Source organism: Myxocyprinus asiaticus, chromosome 15 (genome assembly GCF_019703515.2).
Source record: "Myxocyprinus asiaticus isolate MX2 ecotype Aquarium Trade chromosome 15, UBuf_Myxa_2, whole genome shotgun sequence".
NCBI lineage: Eukaryota > Metazoa > Chordata > Actinopteri > Cypriniformes > Catostomidae > Myxocyprinus > Myxocyprinus asiaticus.
The window spans coordinates 42,097,573-42,115,188 of NC_059358.1; the positions used below are offsets into that span (position 1 = coordinate 42,097,573).

At 37.8% G+C, this 17,616-nt stretch overlaps 1 protein-coding gene across 2 annotated transcripts in view; it reads right to left on the reverse strand.

The window, feature by feature from the left end:
- The window catches only part of LOC127452626 (LIM domain-containing protein 1-like), a 70,321-nt gene extending 54,162 nt beyond the window's left edge, over positions 1 to 16,159 (reverse strand). The window contains exon 1 of one of the 2 annotated variants that reach the window (XM_051718249.1): positions 14,380 to 16,145. In XM_051718249.1, the coding sequence (XP_051574209.1) occupies positions 14,380 to 15,472 (1,093 nt within the window). In that variant the 5' untranslated portion in view covers positions 15,473 to 16,145. Of the gene's footprint in view, positions 1 to 14,379 lie in introns of both variants that reach the window. The other variant, XM_051718250.1, reaches the window with a different exon arrangement.
- Positions 16,160 to 17,616: the final 1,457 nt, after the last annotated feature.

Below are 17,616 nucleotides of genomic sequence, written 5' to 3' on the forward strand. Positions count from 1 at the left end.
AGGCCGGCCACCTCATGAACAGTTAAAACTGCCAACACAACCATGTCCAATATTCAATCATCCATATCTATATTTAATTTATATTTTTTTAACATATCCTACATGTTCTTCAATACATTACTTCACCTGCACATAACTGTGTATCTGTATATAAAATATTTGAACAACATTATTGCTCTGTTGTATATTTCTCTTTTTATTTATGTTATATCTTATTTTTTATTTTTATGTCACTATATGTATATATGTTTAAATGTATATGTTTGTATGTTAATATGGTTGCATTCTTTTTGCACAGCTTCTGTCACCGTGACAAATTCCTTGTGAGTGTAAGCATACTTGACAGTAAAGCTCATTCTGATTCTGATAAACTGAACTCAGAATTAACTATGATTTTTTTGAGAATTGATTCAGAATTGTTCTAGAAAGAATTGCGATGCATTGCTGAATCCATTTTTTCTTCCACCACTAGTAGTTGCGTTCAAAGATGTGTCAGACCACAATTCACAATACAACTCAAGCACACGTTGCATTCTCAAATTTGCCACAAGGGGCGCTATAGCAAGATTAGTGTGAACTAACAGTTTTCTCTTTTAAGCCAACTACTGTCAAGGCAGAGCAGTTTGAATAGATTATTGTTGAGATATTCAGTTAAAGTCAATATACAGTATTTATAGCAACTTACCTGAATAATAACACATCCAGTTATTACTTTAGATGGAAACTCTATCTCCCCCTTAGGTACAGAGGTTTGTTACCTCCACAATAACGCAGGAATGCACATTAAGCATGTTCAGCTGGACCGCACGTTGGCAATGCGGCGGCCAAGCTCTCTCATCTGCGTTCATGTACTTGAGTAGAGCGTGTTTCGGCCTTATTAGTAAAGTTATCAAAACTATGAAATAACACAAATGGAAGTATGGGAATTTGCAGCAATGGAAAAAAAAAAGTTAAATAAATCAAAACTACTTTATCTTATATTTGAATTTCTTCACAGTATTCACTCTTTGTCTAGAGTCCAGCACTTGGTTCATTCTCTCAAGCAACTTCATGAGGTGGATCCTGAGCTGCTTTTTAAAGTGTATGTGTAGTATTTGGAAGCATTGCCTTTAAATTGTTTAACTTGGGTCAAAAGTTTTAGGTAGCCTTCCACAAGCTTCTAACAACAAGTTACTGGTATTTTGGCCCATTCCTCCAGACAGAACTGATGTAACTGAGTCAGGATTTTAGGTCTCATTGCTCGCACATGCTTTTTCAGTTCTTAAGACGTGTTTTTCTAAATTTAAAACTCGGTTTAACTTGACACAGTGACCTAAAAACAGTATGTTTATGATGCGACGCAACCAAAGTGAGATGCTCCAAAAGCATCCATCCAGAAGTACATTGACGTGTCCTTAGACAAACCCTTTTAATAACTCTATCTCTGACAAATTGACAAATTCAGTTGCAAAAAGGATTGCTGTGAACCGTAAGCCAATGATAGGCTTATGTTCAATAATATGGAAATAAACAATATTTCAGATTCTAAAGCCAATATTTGTATTGTCTTATCAATGCTTTACTCGTCTGCCTCAGTATACTGTTTATATATACAGTTGAAGTCAGAAGTTTACATACACCTTAGCCAAATACTTTTAAACTCAGTTTTTCACAATTCCTGACATTTAATCATAGAAAACATTCTCTGCCTTAGGTCAGTTAGGATCACTATGTTAGTTTAAGAATGTGAAATGTCAGAATAATAGTAGAGAGAATGATTTATTTCAGCTTTTATTTCTTTCATCACATTCCCAGTGGGTCAGAAGTTTACATACACTTTGTTAGTATTTGGTAGCATTGCCTTTAAATAGTTTAACTTGGGTTAAATATTTTGGGTAGCCTTCCACAAGCTTCTCACAATAAGTTGCTGGAATTTTGGCCCATTCCTCCAGACAGAACTGGTGTAACTGAGTCAGGTTTGTAGGCCTCCTTGCTCACACACGCTTTTTCAGTTCTGCCCACAAATTTTCTATCAGATTGAGGTCAGTACTTTGTGATGGCTACTCCAATACCTTGACTTTGTTGTCCTTAAGCCATTTTGCCACAACTTTGGAGGTATGCTTGGGGTTATTGTCCATTTGGAAGACCCATTTGTGACCGAGCTTTAACTTCCTTACTGATGTCTTGAGATGTTGCTACAATATATCCACATAATTTTCCTTCCTCATGATGCCATCTATTTTGTGAAGTGCACCAGTCCCTCCTGCAGCAAAGCACCCCCACAACATGATGCTGCCACCCCCATGCTTCACAGTTGGGACGATGTTCTTTGACTTGCAAGCCTCACTCTTTTTCCTCCAAACATAACGATGGTCATTATGGCAAAACAGTTCAATTTTTCCAAAATGTAAGATCTTTGTACCCATGTGCACTTGCAAACTGTAGTCTGCCTTTTTTTTATGGCGGTTTTGGAGCAGTTCTTCTTCCTTGCTCAGCAGCATTTCAGGTTATGTCGATATAGGACTCATTTTACTGTGGATCCTTTGCTGTTGTTCTGGGATTGATTTGCACTTTTCGCACCAAACTATGTTCATCTCTGTGAGAAAGAATGAGTCTCCTTCCTGAGAGGTATGATCGCTGCATGGTCCCATGGTGTTTATACTTGCATCCTATTCTTTGTACAGATGAAAGTGGTACCTTCAGGTGTTTGGAAATTGCTCCCAAGGATGAACCAGACTTGTGGAGGTCCACAATTTTTTTTTTCTGAGGTCTTGGCTGATTTCTTTTGATTTTCCCATGATGTCAAACAAAGTGTCACTGAGTTTGAAGGTAGGCCTTAAAATACATCCACAGGTACACCTCCAATTCAGCACACCTCCTATCAGAAGCTAACTGTTTAACTGTCTAAAGGCTTGACATCATTTTCTGGAATTTTCCAAGCTGCTTAAAGGCACAGTTAACTTAGTGTATGTAAACTTCTGACCCACTAGAATTGTGATATAGTCAATTAAAAGTGAAACAATCTGGCAGTAAACAGTTGTTGGAAAAAATCATGCACAAAGTAGATGTCCTAAACGACTTGCCAAAACTATAGTTTGCTAAAATTAAATCTGTGGAGTGGTTAAAAAATGAGTTTTAATGACTTCAACCTAAGTGTATGGAAACTTCTGACTTCAACTGTACATAAGCGTACTATTGGCCTACTCTAGACAGCTATTCATTTTGCTGTTTAAGTTTGACAGTCTCTCACAGGACGTGTTCCGTCTGCATCTCACTTTGGTTGCATTGCATCTCAATGGTTTTCAGCATCATGCGCCCCAAATGCCGTGCTTTTTGGATGCTTTATCAAGTTAAACACAGTTTCAAACTGTGAAAAACATGTCTCGAAGATCCCTGCATTTTGCTGCACTCCGTCCAGCTGTATGCAATAGTGCGGCATCTGTGAAAGGCTGTACGGCCTGCTCTCAAGAGCCTCATCTCTGCTACGTTTCCTGTACAGCCTGAAGCTGAGGCTGCCCTGAATACCCTGGATTCGCGAAAACATTAAGGGGGTAATTGCTTGAACTGCACTGATGATTGGAGAATTGCTTATTACAAAATTTACTTACGGTCAAGTGGCATGATTAATTGCGTTAATTTGACCACATTATTTTTCACATAATTAATCACACTAAGATAAGGCATTAAATGGACTACCCTATAGATGAGATTAATTTGGTCAAGTGAGTCCAAACTTTGGGAAGGACAACTATTTTAAATAAGATCTCAATAAGACTTCTTAATTAGATTGATCAGACGTCCTTAGTCAACCAGCTTCACCAGAAAGACTATGCTGGTTGACCAGCACCTTTTGCTTATAATGGTTACACTGCTCCACCAGTTAGACCAGCACCAAACCAGCAATTACTGCACCAGCATAAACCAGCCTGGAAATTCATCCTGGTCTTTTCAGCAGGGCTCACTGAGATGCAATGTAATGAACATTTCTACTCTAAATTTTATAGAACAGAAATGTGTGTGTGTCTTTCTTGTGAAAAAACAAACAAAACAGCTTGACACCCTAAAAGAGTGTGGCTAATCATACTATACTTCTAATACTTTACATGGACAAAAACACACATACATAGACCACATGGTAACGTGAGAGCCAATTAGTAAACCACCAGCAGACCCCTTTAAACTTAAGAGAATTTTACATTAAGATGAAATCACAAGACTGGCTGTTAGAGAGGTGAAACGCGAGCACAAGAGGGTCTTTGTCAATCTCTGTGGTTCAGGCTGTTCTGCGTGGCATGTAGTGTGCTAGGAGAACATTGAAGTAAGCATGAGCAGCAGTATCCCACTATGAGCAGCAGTATCCCACTGAGATAACAGCGTTACACCGACAGAGGTCTCCTCTTAGAAGAGCACATCAGGGAGAGCCCGCAGCACTCGCCCCACACAAAAGAGCCTCTGTTTCGTCTGGTATTCAGCAAACATCACACTAACAAGTTCTGCTCACTTAGCAAAGACTGGTCCAAACACACCAGGCACAGTCACACAAACACTAGCAGACCCACACCTGCCTTACAAAACTGCTTTTCATGGAAAGAAACATTTGAAGTAAACAATTTAAACATTTTGTAGCACTTTTAAATCAGTTAAAGGAATCTTTTGGTGTAAATTCGAGTTAAGCTCCATGGATAGCATCTCAGACGTTGTCGATTACCACAGATAATCATTTCAACTTGTCTCTCAGTTTGTAAAAAACAAGCAACAGTGCATCAAAGTCTTCTGATTGGCTGATCAAAGAATGTGACAGCGGCCCGCGGTCACATTTTTGTTTGCCATTTACACAGTCTTGTGCTGTCACAGATACTGGTGAGATATCTCAGGACACTTATTTCAGTGATATCTTTCCAGGAGAAGGAACATTTTCTACATACCATTCCATAAAAAAAAAAGCATCAAACTACAGCATCTGAGAAATAACAACATCCTTTTCTATGGAACTAACAGAGTTTCACAGGTAGTTGGGTGATATATACAGGGGGATGCACTCACATTCCAGCTCATCCAGTGACCTACATGTTGCACAAAGGACAATATTGCTCAAAATGACTATTAACCAGCAAATTAGCCACTGAGAACTGGGAAGCCCAATCAGTAGAATTCCTATCAGCAGTGGAATTTGTTTATGCACTTTAGTTCAAATAATTGGCTGATCCTGTTTTTTTACTAACACACATGAGCTTATATATGCATACAAATGTGTTAGTACAGCCAGTATCACTCGCCAAACACCAAATTTGAGTAAAAAATTATTTGTCAATTTGCCAGTATCCTTATTATAACTGCAAGACCATACATTTCTGAATCAAAAAACACTTTTCCACCATCGGGCCGAGCAGTTACTGCTGCTGAATCGTACCATTTTTTTACTAATCCAGGCTTGTTGACACGGTTACGGTTTCTTTTTTCATCGTGGTGCTGTGAAATCAGAATTCGAATAAACTGACTAGAGAAGTGGCCAGTCATGAGTCGGCTGAATTGACTGTCTGTCCTGAGTACGGTAAGCTCACCGTGCTAAGAAATGCGGCCCAATAGTTTGTAATTGTACCATACTGAACCGTGCTCAAGTGTAAATGCTCCTGGAACCATTACTCACCATATTCCAAACCATTCGGTATGATGATGAAACAGTGGTTAATAAGTAAGAATAACCTTGCTGATAATGACTTATCAAATGAAAACACGCAAAGCAGAAAATGTTATCAGGATGCCTACGTTTTTTTACGACTCCATGAGGTGACATATGAAATATTCCCCACATTAAGCAACCCAAACATAAATATGAGGAACAAAAGGTAAGGTTACATATGTAACCCTAGTTCCCTGATAACAGGAGAGTGGTTTCTCACTATGGGAAAACACCTCATGGAAGCAATTTTATAGCACCACGTCTGTCCAATGAAAGACAAGTCACAGCAGTGACCAGAAAGCCCCGACTTCCTGATAAGCCACTGTCACCTGCCTTTACGTCATTTTCAGCATATCTCTTCCCTGTGCTGCTGCAAGGAGGGTGGTGAGATACCTCATTCCTGTTATCAGAGAACCGGGGTTACATTTGTAACTGTGCCAGACAGGTCTCTTGTTCATTAGAAAGGAGGAAGCAGGAACTGGGTAATCAACCAAAAAGACTTTTAATAAACAAACACAACATAAAACTGCTTTTCAGCATAGCCAAATGCACATACACATACACATACACACGAACACTGCTGTGTGCATCTTTCTCTCTCTCCCTCTCTCTCCCTGGCATCTCCAGCTACTCCTTATCTCTAAACATGGATCTTGAAATTTCATCTTTAATTATTGGTGCAATAAATGTTAACGTTATATAATATTACAATCACGCTTATTTCACGGTTCACCGTCTTTTTTGTGTGTGTTTGAATCAAGTCATTATGTTGCATTAGACATATGTTATCCTTTATTCATATCAGATATATATTATGCTTGTAACAAATCTATATGTAAAATATTATGTCTATACGTAACATATTCATATTTACAGTGCATCTCATGTAATGTATTTTTTGTTTATATATGTAGCCAGACATATAAACCAATCCTCCTTGGTCTTAAATGCATATGTGACTCTAGTGCTCAACTCAGGTGCAGTCTAAATTAGGAATGTTCAGTAAAACAATTAACCTTTTTTCTGTATTAAAAAAAAAAAAAATGAAATCTGATCGAATCATGACCAAATTTCAGATTCATGATGCATCGTAAACATTAGTGGAAGAATCGTAATCGAATCATTGTCAGAGCTAATCGTTACACCTCTACTCATATATAATGCTCTGCATGACATAATGGCTTCTGCTGTCTGCCACAAAAGAAAGAACGGCTAAAAAAATCAGGGATATTTTATAAAAAAAAATTTTTTTAAAAAAGCAAAATTAATTTATTTTAGACCCTGAGTACAGTACTTCAACCGAGCTGGCCATTAACTCAAGAGCTGTGGGACAAGAAGCCAAGAGTCCTACACAAAAATTAAGATAAAGTCATCCAGTAGACTAAGGAGATTAAGGAATCCTTTATCAAAAGAGCACAGCCATAAAGCATAAATGCCTGCTGTGGGTATGTCTGTTGGGTATGCCAACTAACGTCTCTTCCAGTGTCTCTCTCAAAACAAAACGAAGCAGCAGGGAGAGGCCAAGCATAACTGACTCCAGAAAGAGGGGACGCCACCCGTCAACAGAAGTAAAACCACCATTAGACTTCATCAAAGTGTCTTTAATTTATTGTCATTTCTTTGTCCTCGTTTAGCTACTCTGTAAATTCCAGACATTCCTTAACGTCCCTTCAGAGCAGCAGCTGTCAAATTGACACTATAAACACCATGGTGGCTTATTATCCCATTTACTGCAAACTCAGCAACCAGAACACATCAACAGGACACAGGTGCATATCGAAACATCATCCAGTGCCTCCACATGGTCTTCCCTTCTGGATGTTAACAGAAATTCATGGTCCTCAATACATTATCATAAAGCATAAAAAGAATTACTTAGGGGTTTCTACATTACTTGCGTCAGGATTGTTGAATACACAAACTCCATTAAAGTTACCATTAAAAAAAATATTTATATACTACAGTACAACACTTCACACTTTTCAGTCTCCTGCTGTGTCCAGGTGTAGCCTACTTCCCTAAAGTCAAGATCAAACTCACCTAGGGCTGACGTTTTGTTCTTTTCACGTTATATTTAGTATGGATAATAGGTGAATAGAGACTTCTCCCCTAACTTGTGTTCTTCATTGTATTTTCTGACTTTTTTGCCATTGAAATGCAAGTGTCAGCATTACAGGAAACACACAGAGGTTGTGCTACAAATATGTGATGGACTGAGTTGTACAATCTCCATCATGGTCTATTTCATCCATCATATTAGTTTAAATGTCCCTGATACGTAGAAAATTTTGTCTCGATATAGCCAACATTTTCAGTTAGAAATGACTGTGTAGTAAGCGTGAGTCTGATAAAATGTGTTCTATTTAATAATTTGCAGAGTTGGGGAATGCACTTTTTAAAGTGTCCTTACGTTATTGATATTTCTGGATGAGAGCGGCAGAGCACGTCTGGGGAATGGTGATCTCTTTCCTGCACACACATTCAGCATGGGCATGTGGGCGAGAGAGCTAAAAAAGTACTTTGAAAGAGTGCCCGCTGCTGCTCTCAGCCAGAATAATCACATGTAAGGATATATACACATGAAAACTGATGCGCAGTATCAAATATACCGAATGTATGATAGTATTAACTGTAGAGAGCACATCAATATGAATATAAAGCCAAATCCCGGACATTTAGAGGCAATTTTGAAATCCTGGCTAGACGCTTTTTTCAGGTCTGAAAAAGAGGACGTCTGGGGAAAAAGTATGTTTGGACACCCGTTGTTATGTTATTTGATTGTTTGTTTGTTTTTCATTGCATCACAAATGCCATGGACTCGGAAAAAAATCAGAAAGTCTCAAGTCCGAGTCAAGTCCGAGTAAAAATGCATCCGAGTCCGTGACAAGTCCATTAAAATTGGACTCATGACTCAGACATGAGTCGAGTCCGAACTTGAGTACCCTAACTCTAATAAACATATTAAAATATGTAATTAACAGTGTTGTTCATCTTCCTCAAAGTAAATAATATCTTGTTTACAAATGTTTAAATGAACACCATAATATCGACATGAAAATTCCACGTCATGACTAATCTGCAGATAAATATCCTCTAGTCCTCGAACAATAAGATTTAACCGTGCAGAAGATCAGTGCCAAATCACAACTGACATCAAATGTTCCTCTGCAAGTTGCTTGCAATTTTAGGTTTTAACCACAGATGTCACTACAAAGAACAAATTTTCATAGTGCAGCTTTAACTAATGTTAACAAACGTAACCTTATTGTAAAGTGTTACCAACATTCTTCTTTAAAAACAAAAATTTCAAATAGCAGTGTTTCAAGTCTATTTATTAATAGATGCGCCATGTAGCCCATTCAATAAATGGGTCTAAAATCCTTCTCATAACAGTATATTTATCTCGCCATCTCACTAGCTGATTCTGAACTACTTGATTTTGGCCGAGGGTGTCACACACCTACCGAATGTTGCTCTCTTCACACACACACACTGATTCAGAATGGTAAAGGGATCAGGGATGACACACAAAGTGGCTCGCTCTGACTTTCTCTCCACTTCCCTGTCATGTGGAGATCGGCGAAATAACAACAGGAGTACCGCGTGAACATAAATAATGGTAACATGCTGAATTTGGACACGATTCATAAAGTAACTTTGCCCTGTGTGTGTTTGTGTGTGTGATTATGTATTTATCCCCTCAAGGTATGCTGTAGAAAGCATGTGCCCATACACAGCTTCAATGAGAAAATGTTTTACGTTCAGTAAACAGACTGTTCTGTCTGACTGTTCAGGACAAGGTGTTAGAGTAAAGTGTTTGTTCGATTTTGTCCAATATTCACTTGGCACATGATAAAATGGGTGAAAAATTCCACAGAGGGAAAAAGGAACACAAAAGGAGGAACTCAAGCCAAACATAGAGACTAGACTATCATTAGAGGCTTGAGAGTGAGCTTTTCTGTCTTGGGCCAGTAAGCACCACCCAGAACCACCCATGGAAACACCAAGCAACACCTTAGCAACCACCCAGAACACTGTGGTGGCAACTTTTACCAGGGACAGCACCACTCGTTTTCTTTACAAAAAACAAAACAAAACAAAAACACAACAAGAACAACAACAAACTAAATGCTTGTTCTGACTTGTTGAAGTTTTTACAATTTAAAGTGCTCCTAATAAATAAAAATAAATAAATAAATAAATTAAAAAAAAAAAAAAAAAAAAAAAAAAAAAAAAGAGTATTGTGTGGGGCTAACAATGTACTTTTACACCTACTCCTCACTTTAAAAAAAAGATCCTTATTCAGCTTATGCAAGGCAAACAAGTCTATTTTCTGTCATGATGAGTCAGAGTGAGCGACAGTTTCAAGCCAGAGTATAGTACAAAGGTCAGGAGAATGTGAGCTACAACACAAATACTCCATGTGTTTAATCCTCGCTTGGCAACTTCATTTAGATCAATTTAACCGAGCTATCCCCTAATGAACACATTATACAGCAAAAGTAAACAACGAATATCCGGTGATATGGCTAAAGGAAATTATTCATTTGTCTGTGTAGTAGGGATGCACCGATATGGAATTTCTGGGCCGATACTGATATAAAAAAAGGTTCTGAACTGCTTGCTAATTCATTAAAAGCTTCTTATTTTAAAAACAGGTGTCATTTAAAAGCTTGGAATTTGGACTGCTATTTAAGGTTTGACGGATGTAAGATGAACCATAAATGTGCCTATATTACAGATGTATGCTGATTTAAATTAGAAATAAATAATAATGCACTTGCATAAATTATGGTGCCCATTTATTTGTGTATATGGTAATCCTGATGACTCGCTCACAGAGAGAGAATAATGAACTTCTAACAGCTGTAATAATGCATTAAACCAAAATGAGGTGATAAACTGCATATAATGAATATTAAACAACAAAACAAACCCTAATCTCTATATACATGGTGTAATATTAGTGCCGGCAGCCGGACTGCGAGTGCAGCGGTGGTTTGTGTGTTATGAACAATGCTGAGCGGATTACTTTTGAATTGTAATCAGGTACTGATAACAAATTACATGATAAAAAATGCAACTGGTAACGTAATAATCTCGTAGATTACATTTTTTGGGTAATCTAATCTGATTACTTTTAGATTACTTTCAACTGAATTATGCATGGTTTAATCATTTGAGTGGTGCTAATGTTCACAAATTCAGATGATAGCAAATGTAAAAATATGAAGGAAGTTTTCATATTTTCATGTTTTCCCCCGTGATGCTGATAGAGGTCTAGGCCTTCCATCAATGACAGACATATGGTTGAGTTTAACAGGCGTTTTCTTATTGGAGTTTCTAAAATTATGGACAGGTTCCTGTGGCACATTAACACAAATGTGGTCATGCAAATTTGCCATTTTCCAAAAGACATCCAGGTGTGGTTAGAGATCAAACCAGTTACATTTGAACTACATAAAGAGAAGCAACAACAGATGTCAACACTTGTCACCGTTTTCTGTTAGCCAGTAAAGCCAACATACTTCTTTAGAAACATTGGCTTATAAATAAGATCCAGAGAGACATGGATGCTGACATTTTGTCTGGTCCTTCTCATCAGTCCTTTTGTCACCTGTTGGTTAAACCTGCACACAAAGGCCACCAGCGTTTTCTTTTTTTATTAGTCTACTTTTGGAGGCTCCATAGTTCTTTTTTGGATTTTAATCAGATGTTTAATTTGATACAAATGCATACATTACTGAACGGCATCCCTCTCTGCCTCGTTTGCATTTAATTAAATTTGACATCTACCAGGACTAAAGTCCTCAGGTACCTAAACTATTTAAATGAATACTCCTGGGTCAATACAAGTTAAGCTCAGACAGCATTTGTGGCATAATGTTGATTATCACAAAAAAAATATTCTCGACTCATCCCTGCTTTTCTTTGAGGTTACAGTGAGGCACTTACAATGGAAGAGAATGGGGTCAATTTTTGAAGGGTTTAAAAGGCAGAAATGTGAAGCTTATAATTTTATAAGCACTTAGGCCACATTAATTCAGTTAAAACTCATGTATTATTGGTGCTTTAGAGTTGTTAAAAATCAACGTTTTTGCGACCGATTTAGGGTTATATCGTCATGGCAACAAAGTTGTAAAAATTTATATAACTTGACACAGAAAGCGATTTTATCTCACTAAAATCATGTTAACATGCATATTGTTTGTCTAGTTGCTATACTTTTAAAATGTGAGTAATTCAAACATTTTTGTTTTTGTTTTTTTAAGAAAAAGAGAGTCTAAATAATTATTATTACAATTATTATCTTTACTTTTGTGGTAATCACCATTATGCTACAAATGCTATCAACTGATCTTAACTTGTATTGAACCTGGAATATTCCTTTAAGCAAAAAGCTTTTCATTCAGATGAAAACACTTAAAGCAGTGGTTCTCAAATATATTTAGTCATGCCTCCCTTTAGCAGAACGTTTTTCTCTCAATGGAGACATTTACACTGGATAGTTTTTAATTATATTTTTAAAGATAATAATATAAAGTGCAAGGATTCATACCTGTGAATGTTAATCCACCTCAGTAGTATCTATAAAAGCATTTTTAAACTCCAGTAAACTTCCAGTAAGAATAAACGACTGTGATTGGCCCATCCTGGCCAGCGCTGAGAAACGCTGAGGTACTACCTGTCAGCGACAAGACTGAGAGATGAGAGGATGGTGACAGACTGTCCAAGTTCCAAAAGCATCATACAAGTCGTCCTTAACTCTTGTGCCTTATATATCTATTCTTTTTAAGCCATTCGATAGTGTTGTGTGAGAGACTGACCGAAATATCAGTGTTAATTCATTGTTTCCCCCTTTTTAAACTGGTGCGCGAGACATCAGTTTGAGAGCGCACCTGACACTATTACATGCTTTGTGCAGTTCACAAAGCAGGAGAAAAAGCAGAAGTGTAGAAATTGCACACATTGGTTCTTGCGTGTATTGTCACTTATTTTGCTGAATGTGTGAAAGTGATTTGAGAACAGGTCAGTCTTCCACGCCCTACACCCCACACTTTGAGAACCACTGACTTATGGTGCATTTACATACAACACGAAGCAAGCGTTTCGCGTTGCGCGATTACATACAAAGTCAATGCATGAAGGCGGCACGAATGACGCAACTCGAACACGCGAAATCGCTTCATTCGCGCGAGTTGACATTTTTCAATTAGAGCGAGAAATTTGCATGGCCAAATAGACCATGGTAGTAACTAATTTATAGATTGTAATTGTTACCAACCAGTGGTCAACATCATTTCAAGACTCACATGTCCTTGACTAAAGTATTTATTTATATAAAAACGTGTGCAAGCAAGTAAAAAGTTCTGCACCGATTGATTCGGGTTTTATTACGGACTCTGTTGCTTTCCCTTTTAGCTTGTAGACTCTGCTCTGTTTGGAGTTTCTTTGTTTTTACAACCGGTAATTCCCTGGAGGTTTGCCGTTTTGTATGATCCATCATCAAATTTTCTCATTTGTTGTGACAACAAACATTCAGGTTCACGTTACTCCCACACCATACACACGCTACAGTAGCCGGAGCTTATTTTCTCTGTGTACGGATATGACGTCAACACGCACAGGCGAATGACCTATGTATGCAATTTCCTGCGAAATCCATCCCGACAGCTTTAAAATATAAATCTTTATTATAGGTTTATCAAAGTGTATTTGGGTAAAGACATGGTTTGGAAGATGGATTTTTGTTGTACTCTCTCATTAATAACATTTAGTTATTTTTTAACAAAAAAAAAAAAAAAAAAAGTTACATAGTAGCTTTAACTAAAGTAAACAAAAGTAAACTCCTCACTGAGAATACAACAATAAATACCTTGTGTGTGGTTTTGAGATATAGCCTGGCACAGCTAACAATTGGTAGATCTGATGTAGAGAAAAATGTGAATGAATATAGTATAACTACTGACTAGTAACTTTCCATAAATTAGACTTTAAAGGTGCACTCAGTCATTTTTTGTTTGTCGTCTTAGACACTTAAGGCTAGGTGCATGGATGCAACATCATTCAAACACAATAGTTTTCAGTTAATAATGCCAATGTAAAAATTCACTATTCACAGTCAGCCATGAATACTTCAATTTATTATTTAAAGTATCAAATAACAAGACAGTTACAGAGATTAAGCAAGTAGTATTCGTCATGTGATTCTAACATGGCAGCCCCCATTAAGAGAATAAAACAGCTTTTATAAGCATACTGATGTGACTGGAGTCTTCATCTCATGTGAACAAAGGAATGTATGTGATTTAATATATACAGTCTGTTTCTATTAAATATTTATATTTATAATTTCAATTAAAAAAAATTATAAAGTAAACCAGGAAAAATTACTGAGTGCACCTTATATATATATATATATATATTTTTTTTTAAATGGGTAACCGCAAATGATTTAAATGTGATGAAATAAAAGAAATTACCAGCAGATGAGAAGGAAACAGGCTCAGGAAAAGCTTCTGGAAAGGAAAAGGTCTGGGAAGGCATCTAATATATGGCTCTTTCACACACTTACACACAATTGGCTATATAGCTCACATACAGAGTGAAGGTCAAGTGGACACACAGCCTGTTTTTCAGTCAGCAAGCTGCTAAATGTAATTGCAGATGTTAAAAAGATAAATAGAAAAACACACTGGCAGTGATCATGTTTTGCTTACCAAAGTACTCAGCCTTTGGCTGGGCGTCCATCTCCTTTTCCAGGCGTTCAGTCAGAGCTTCTAATTTTATTTCAGCTACAGATGGCCCCTGATCTGTCTGTATATGGAGGGTCTGACATGGCAGTTTGAGTGCCCGACAAGGGCTCGAGCATTCATCATCGGCAGACTCTACAGGAGCCACCGGTGTGGGAGTGGGCACGGCTGGGCTGCCCTGGCCTTGCCTTGTGGTTAGGGCGATGCTCTTGGGTTGGGGCGACTCACCTTGCTTTTCTCCATGGGACAGTGGCGGTGGGGTCACCTGTGTAGGTGAGGTGCCAACGTTATGAAGAACCCCATTTTGACATGTCTGCCCACTGGTAGACCACTGTGCCAGACTGATCTGCTGAGGTTTGTGATATGCGTCCCTGTAGGTTCCTGTGGGCGACTGTGAGAGAGACTTCCCTGATGGGGCAAAGGTTTGAGGGAAGCCCTGGCACACTGGAGGAGTGACTCCAGGTGAACCAGAGGAGGAAGAGCTGTTAGAGAGAAGGGATGATGGTGTTTGAGAAGGGTGACTGCTCCTTGACGTCCATGTGCGAGGGGGGCTGCTAGAGGGTGCTGCTCCAGCTGGCACTGGAACTGGGTTATAAGCATTCCCAATCACCTTATTGTCATAACTGTTCCCATAACCCCTGTTGGATCCATCATTTTGGCTGGCTGGATGATGTTTTTGTCCTTCGTGAGATATGTATGGATTCACACTGGCAGTGCCAGTCATTGGTCCAGACATGATGGGTGGTTTGGCTGCTGCTTCACCCCCCTGCCTATAACTGTTGATGGGTGGTCTGTCTTTGGTGTACAATGTGTTATCTGACAATTTCTCGTGGCTTCCATTCATTCTTGCTGCCAAACTGTTCCTTGCCATCTCCTCTTGCTGCTTCTGCATGTGTATTTTAGTCATTTTGGAGGCAAAAACTCTCCTAGTTTCTTCAAAATCCGGGTTATTTCCCGCATCTCTCTTGACGCGAAACAAGCCGTCCTTCGACGCTTCATACATGTTCAGGTCCTCGATGAATTTACTCGCCTCAAGTCCCAAATCGTCGTATTTGTCCATGTTCTCAACAGGAACCCGTTTAACCGTACTTAAACAGGCAGAAAGTAATGTTTTAAAACTACTTCTGTCGGTGGAGGGTCTCCAGCAGAGACCATTGATTCAAGACGCAAACTGACGGAAAACAGCTGTTTAAAACTGTTCGCCAGTGAAAAGCCACTGATAAAGACACTCAAAATAACACACACTGATTTAATCCCAAAAATACTCCAAATGTGAGCGGGAAAAGCTATTTCGACGAAAAAGCAGACATTCTGTCAGCCTGTGAATAAAAACACTGAAAATGAGGAGAGCGACCAAAAGCTGACCGAAAGGAAAAGGACTCGAGCTGAACTTTCCAGTGCACTTCAGTTGTCTCTTTTAACGGAACTTTCTCTCAGTTTAACTCCAAGTAAACTTGACGGATTGTAACGACGTGACAAACAAACAAACTTCAATTTAACAAAATCTCCTCCACAGTAAACAAGCGCGAATTTGAATATTCCTTTTAACGAACTCTTTTCCGCGCGCGAATCCCGCCTCAGTGCTGATGACTCCACAATGAGAATGAGGGAAGCGCGCGACCATCTGTGCTGTGTAGATCGTGAGCGCGCAAAGAAAGTAAAAATACTGACCGCTGTCAGTTGATTGGCTGTTTAATTTTAACTGGAAAGAACTCTGCTGTCGTGTAAACATATGGGATTTGCTCACCACAACACATATGGAAATAATCCATCACACGTTATGGAGAATTTGACATCTACAATTTAATTTAAGATGGTTACTGACTTAAAGAGCCAAATTGCTCGGTTTTCAAAACACAAGTACAAACAAATTTCCTATTTTAGCCTTAACGAGCTTCTGCTTTTTAGACCAAATTTATTGTGAAATGGTAAACAAGAATTTCAGTACATTACATAGTAGGCTATACTGTATATTTACAACATTTACAAACTTCTTATGTACGTTTACAGATTAAGTGATCCAGTGTTTGGACACTTAAACATGAATGAATATCATTAGACAGCAAAATATTAAAGCAATTGGCATCTTTAAACAAATGATGCTGGATCTTTTTTCAAAACTAACTTTTTACCATGCCATTACTTTTTTTTTTTTTTTTTTTTTTTTTTTACAATAACTTCAAAGCAACTATATAGCCTAATAATGTGAAATGTTTTCATGAGGGAAGTCAAATGGATGTTTTTTTTTTTTTTGTTCAACATAAAGATTTTAGGTTAAAATGTATATCTTTGAACAAAGGAAAGTGTATGTTAAGATGCTGTAACTGTTCACCATTTCAAGTTTTTCAAAACTTTTATTCAACTTTTTGGTTTCACCTGTCCATTTCAATGGTCCTGCAGTGTAACAAATGACATTTTTAAAAGTAAACATTTTCCATGTAGTCTCTCAATTAATATGAGGTGATGAAAACTAAATGCACACCAATAACAATACAATTTGTACAAAAGTAGTTTTAGCATGTCACACTCCAGGAAAGCTGAACCCTCAGATAGTCAGCCTAGCAGAACTGCACATTCTACACATAACAGTGGTTGACACTCTATCACAACAGCAGTTTTGTTGGGAAATAAAATATTAATATTGAATGTCACCGCTTGCTAAAGTCACACACTAGTCACCTTAAAAACAAAAAGCTTAAAAATTAAGATTTTCCCATTGACTGCCATTGTTTTCTGAAGTCACACAAAATTCTCTCCAAAACAAAATATGCTTTAAATAAGTTAGATTTTTATTTCAGTTGTACAACCCCAATTCCCAAAAAATTGGGACAGTATGAAAAGTGCTAATAAAAACAAAAAGGAGCGATCTGTAAATTATATTCACCCTTTGCTATATTGAAAGCACTACAACTACACATTATATGATGTTTTTCCTTGTGATTTTCATTGTTTTTTGAAAATGTACAGTAATTTCAAATCAGATGATTGCAACGCGCTCCAAAAAAGTTGAGACAGGGGCAATTTAAGTCTAATAACAATTTGAAGAGTTGAAATAACAAGGCGATGTGAAACAGATATTAAACAGATGAGGCAGTCGTATACAGGGAGCCTCCAAAAACAGCCTAGTCCTTCAAGAACAAGGATCTTACAAGACTTGTCAATCTGCCAACATATGCTTCAGCAAATAATCCAGCACTTTGAAAA